The sequence below is a fragment of the Cariama cristata genome, unplaced genomic scaffold (assembly GCF_000690535.1).
Source record: "Cariama cristata isolate BGI_N322 unplaced genomic scaffold, ASM69053v1 scaffold19086, whole genome shotgun sequence".
Taxonomy (NCBI): domain Eukaryota; kingdom Metazoa; phylum Chordata; class Aves; order Cariamiformes; family Cariamidae; genus Cariama; species Cariama cristata.
Window position 1 is genome coordinate 242 of NW_009624042.1, and position 4,594 is coordinate 4,835.

The following is a 4,594-nucleotide window of genomic DNA, read 5'->3' on the forward strand; positions in this document are numbered from 1 at the left end:
GGCTCTGCTAGGCCGTGCTCCCTGCCGGGTGCCCGTCTCGTTTCGGTGGTGAGAAACCCACATTTGAGCCTTGGGGAGCTCTGTCATTCCTTCATGAGATGAACATCTTGTTCCCTTGCTCTCAGGCACGCCATGGATACGACCGGCCACAGCGTCCTCCTCCTCCAGCAGCTGAACATGCAGCGGGAGTTCGGCTTTCTGTGTGACTGCACAGTTGCCATTGGAGATGTTTACTTCAAAGCCCACAGAGCGGTGCTCGCTGCCTTTTCAAACTATTTTAAGATGATATTTATTCATCAGACGAGGTAAGGGCACACAGCTTTCCTCCTACCTTTTAAGCGCTCTGCTCAGCTTTCTGCCTTTTCCCCTTTCTAAACGTGTTAAAGTGTAAAAGAGCGTAAGTGGGGATGTTAAATGGCCTGAGATTATTTTCCTAACCCAGCACGCTGGCTCTCTAAACATTCCCAGTCCAGGATGTGCTGTCCTTTAAAACCACTCTCTTAGTCAGCATACACCAACATCAGGCCCCACGTTTTGGACATGAGACATTTGTGTGACCAGAGAAAATAAACATGTAAGTACCACGGTCCTCCTGCAGTGAGTACCTGTCAGATTTGCACCCTAGGGATGTCCAGGTACCTCCTGCCCATCCACAGCATATCCATTACTTTGCATTAGCTTGTAGGCAAGCTTGCTGGGTGGGACTGTCCCTTCTGGCAGGACCCACGGGCTTGAAGCAATCGAGAAGCCATAGCCTTATCACAGTTCTGCGCTTCAGACTCTTGCAGATAAGGGCCAAGACTGAGGTCACCGATTTATTTCAAGCTGCTGTTCAGATGCTTCGCCTGGCCGGGTCAGGAGTGGTTCTGCAGGTATAACGACAGCGGTGCCAAGGTCTAATCTCGCCTCTGACCTGGAGCTTTCTGCTTGTAGTCGATTAAACCCTTCTCCATTCCCCTTCCTTTTTGAGGGTCGTGGCCCCCAGCATATTTGCGAGATAATCATTAGCCATCAGCCACGTATTCCTTCGGCTGGGAGCGAGAAGATCAGTTAACTTCCTTTCCGATAGATGTTGTTTACTGACACTTAAGTGCAAAGCTCGTAAAGATTACACAGTGGCGGCAGCTGAATTTATTACTTAAACACACAAATATTCTTTGCCTTGTATTATTGGAGTGGCACACACTGGTGATGTGTAGCTGGCATGGCATCGTGCAGGTGACGGGGTGACTGGGAGCTGGCCGCTCTCACCGTCCCTGGCTGCGGTTGTGCGCACGGTCTTCATCTTCACAGGGATAAATACAGACTCGGGCATTTTGGTGTACAAACAGGGCATGTGCACTTTGGCAGGTCTTGGCGGGGAGTGCTGGTCGCGAACCGGGAGGCAGGCAGCAGTGCACGCAGCAAATGGCAGTGCAAGCGAAGGGGCAGGTAATGGATCAGTACTGTAATTTGGAGCCCTGTATGTAGTTAATCATCTGTCTTGTTTCAGCGAATGCATAAAGATTCAGCCTACAGACATCCAGCCGGACATATTTAGTTACTTGTTACATATCATGTACACGGGGAAAGGGCCAAAGCAGACCGTCAGCCAGAGCCGACTGGAGGAGGGCATCCGCTTTCTCCATGCAGACCACCTCTCCCATATCGCAATCGAGATGAACCAAGTGTTTTCCCCAGAGCTGGTCCAGTCTTCAAACTTGTATGGGATCCAGATCTCGACCACGCACAAACTGGCGAAGGAACGCCTGGGAGCGAAGGAGAATCTGCCCAAGGCAGGCAGCAGGTCTGCTGTCCCAGGCGATCACCCGCAGCTGCAGCTCTCTCTGGCCATCGGCCTGGACGACAGCTCCCTGGACCAGCAGGTCGCTCGCCCCTCTGCTCAGCCCGCTGCTCTCACCAAGCCGGCAGAAACGCGTCCGCAAAAAAAAAGAAGCTCTCGGTCTCCATAAAGCAGGAGAGGTGCGACTCGGAGCCTGTGGTGTCCCAGAGCTGCACCCCTCCTTCTCCGGAGGTAGCGAGCTCCATCTTTGCGAAGGCCAGCCTCCAGGTGCACTTGTGTCACTACTGCGGGGAGCGTTTCGACTCCCGGGGGGGGCTGCGGCAGCACTTGCACACCCACGTCTCGGGCTCGCTGCCGTTCGGCGTGCCGGCCTCCATCCTGGAGAGCAGCGACCTGGGGGAGGTGCAGCCTCTGGCTGAGGACAGGGAGGCTGGGGATGGCCACCGGCTTGGGACCTTCCTCCTCAAGGAGGACGAGCATCAGCTGGACCATCCGAGCTGCAGCGACCTGGAGCCTCTGCAGATCAGCCAGCTGTCTCTCATCTCAAAGGACCATGAACCAGTGGAGTTGAACTGTAACTTTTCTTTCTCAAGAAAGAGAAAAATCAGTTGCAGTGTCTGCGGCCGCACATTTTTCCGGAAGAGCCAGCTGCTCGAACACATGTACACGCACAGAGGGAAACAGCACAAATACAGCCGCTGCCAGCGGCTGGAGAGCCCCGTGACCCCCAGGTTTCATCCCTACTGTGACAGCGAGAGCGTGGGGAAGAACTCCAGTTTATCCCAAGACCACTTGGATGAATGTATCCTGGAGTCAGATCTCATCCAAGAAAGTGTTGATACGATCCTGGTAGAGTAGTTCTCCCCCTGTGTAACCTTCAGATGCTGAAACTGGATATTTTGGCGTTTTCCACCTAGTGAGCAGCTGTTTTCTGCAGCTGATTTTTCTTCAACCACCATTCCCATCACCTCTGAGATAACTGTGAAGAACTGTGTACTTTGATTTGTGTACTTGCTTTTTTACTTCTCTACCTTTTAAACTCAAGTTAATTCCCATCTAAGTCCTTCTTGGAAGCCTCCGTGTAACTCAGTTACATTTTGTAAATGTGAACTTATTCCTGCTCTGCTTTACTAGAGTTAAGGCTGTACTGCTGAGTGTGAGGTTTAAATGTTGTCTAATACGCTGTGTGGTGCCTAGGACTGTTTGTATCCTATAGAATTGCTCTTCTGAAATTAGATGGAGGGAAATGTAGAGGGAAATATGTTTTGTGTTTCCCAAACAGTTTGTTTCTAATTAAAATAAATATCCCGAGGAGATTAATCCTGAAGTTCGTGTTGTATAACTGCAGCTAATAAATCTCCGCATAAATACAGGTGGGAGCCATAAGGCTGGACTTTTCGAGGGAATGGGCAGCGTTGATGCAGGGGAGGGGCAGCCTTCACTTTGACAAGCCTGGGAGTCCTCGTCAGTACAATCTTTTAAATTTACTTATGGACTCGAGGGGTTTGCATATGTTTTTCCTCCTTCCTACTTTTCCCTTGTCAACCATTACTGCATGAGTAGAGGCAAATTTTGATGCCTCTCTAGGACCACGTCCCATTGTTGGACTGTCGTCTCTGCAAGGAGGAATGAAAGCTGCAAAGAAGTGTCCTCTACTCTCAGAGAGGAGGCACATCCTAACCTAAGTCTTTACGGATTAAATACCACACACGGATTTTCTCACTGAAAATAATTTCTGACTCTGTAAACAGCTTGGAGCAAACACATTCTTAGATATTGCAATCTGTATATTTGCTAAGAGCAAACATATGATGTGTTATTTCTTCTCTGCTTTCAGAGCCACCATAAAATGGTAAAACGCAAGCTTTTTGCCTTTCACTTAGCATTACTTGGTATCTGAAGAGAATAACTTTTCCAAGAGGGGTTTAAAATTGTACGCATTCCTCTTGGATTCGTATTTTGTCCTTCTGTATTTTTTTTTTCACCCGAGATACCCCAGGCTTCCTACCAGATGGGCTCCAACCCACCCCTCAAGAGATGCCCTTAATCAGAAGGCCCCAAAGAGGCACACAAAGTTCTTACAGCGCAGGGGTTTCTTTTGCAGCAAAGAGCAAAAGCCTTGCGAGTCGCTCCCGTAATCTGATTACCCAGTTTTGGAGAAGCTGGAGGCTCCCCGCCAGTCCTGGTGGAGTTGAGTCATTGCCTTCGGAAAGGGGGAGCCTGAACAATGGTGAGAACAGTTTACTGTCAAAACGCCTGCTCCAAAGCGCTTTGTTGTCAGGACCCTTGAGCTGTCTTCTTTGAAACTGTCCTGGAGCAAGAGCTGCAATTAAATCGCTGCCGAATTAAAAGACCATCTGAGGTCTTTGTAAGGGCGGCTGCTGCTTCTCCTGGGCAGGGAGCTGCACACTCCAGGGGATGGATTGGCCACTGAGGGCTGCCAAATTGTGTTTTAAGACAAAGGGGAAAAACAAACAGCCTCTGAGCCTGCCCGGGTGATGTTACAAAAGGCACGCTGCGGTTTGGTGTGTGCTTGCCTGCTAGACTGAGTGCTTCTCTCGCTGTGCGTACCCACTAAAGCTGCTCTGGTGTGAATGCATTTTAACTCTGCTTAAAAAGCCTTTCTTTAAAACAAACAAACAAACAAAACCCTGCCGACATGCAGGCCTGCATATGCTGCCTCTGAGCATGGAGGGATTCTCATGGAGCATTTCCTAGACGAGAGCCCTCCGGGTCTCTCCCGGGGCTAATAGCATCAGCTAAATCACATCCAGCACAGACTGCTTATAACTAACTGGGGCAAATGCCCTC

The 4,594-nt window shown here is 50.0% G+C and overlaps 1 protein-coding gene across 1 annotated transcript; it reads left to right on the top strand.

The window, feature by feature from the left end:
• Nucleotides 1-126: 126 nt before the first annotated feature.
• Nucleotides 127-2,641, top strand: ZBTB25 (zinc finger and BTB domain containing 25). Its single transcript, XM_009703030.1, is given in 3 exon segments — nt 127-305; nt 1,493-1,922; nt 1,925-2,641. Coding segments are annotated over 3 exon segments (1,320 nt in total). The 5' UTR covers nt 127-132.
• The last annotated feature ends 1,953 nt before the right edge of the window (nt 2,642-4,594 follow it).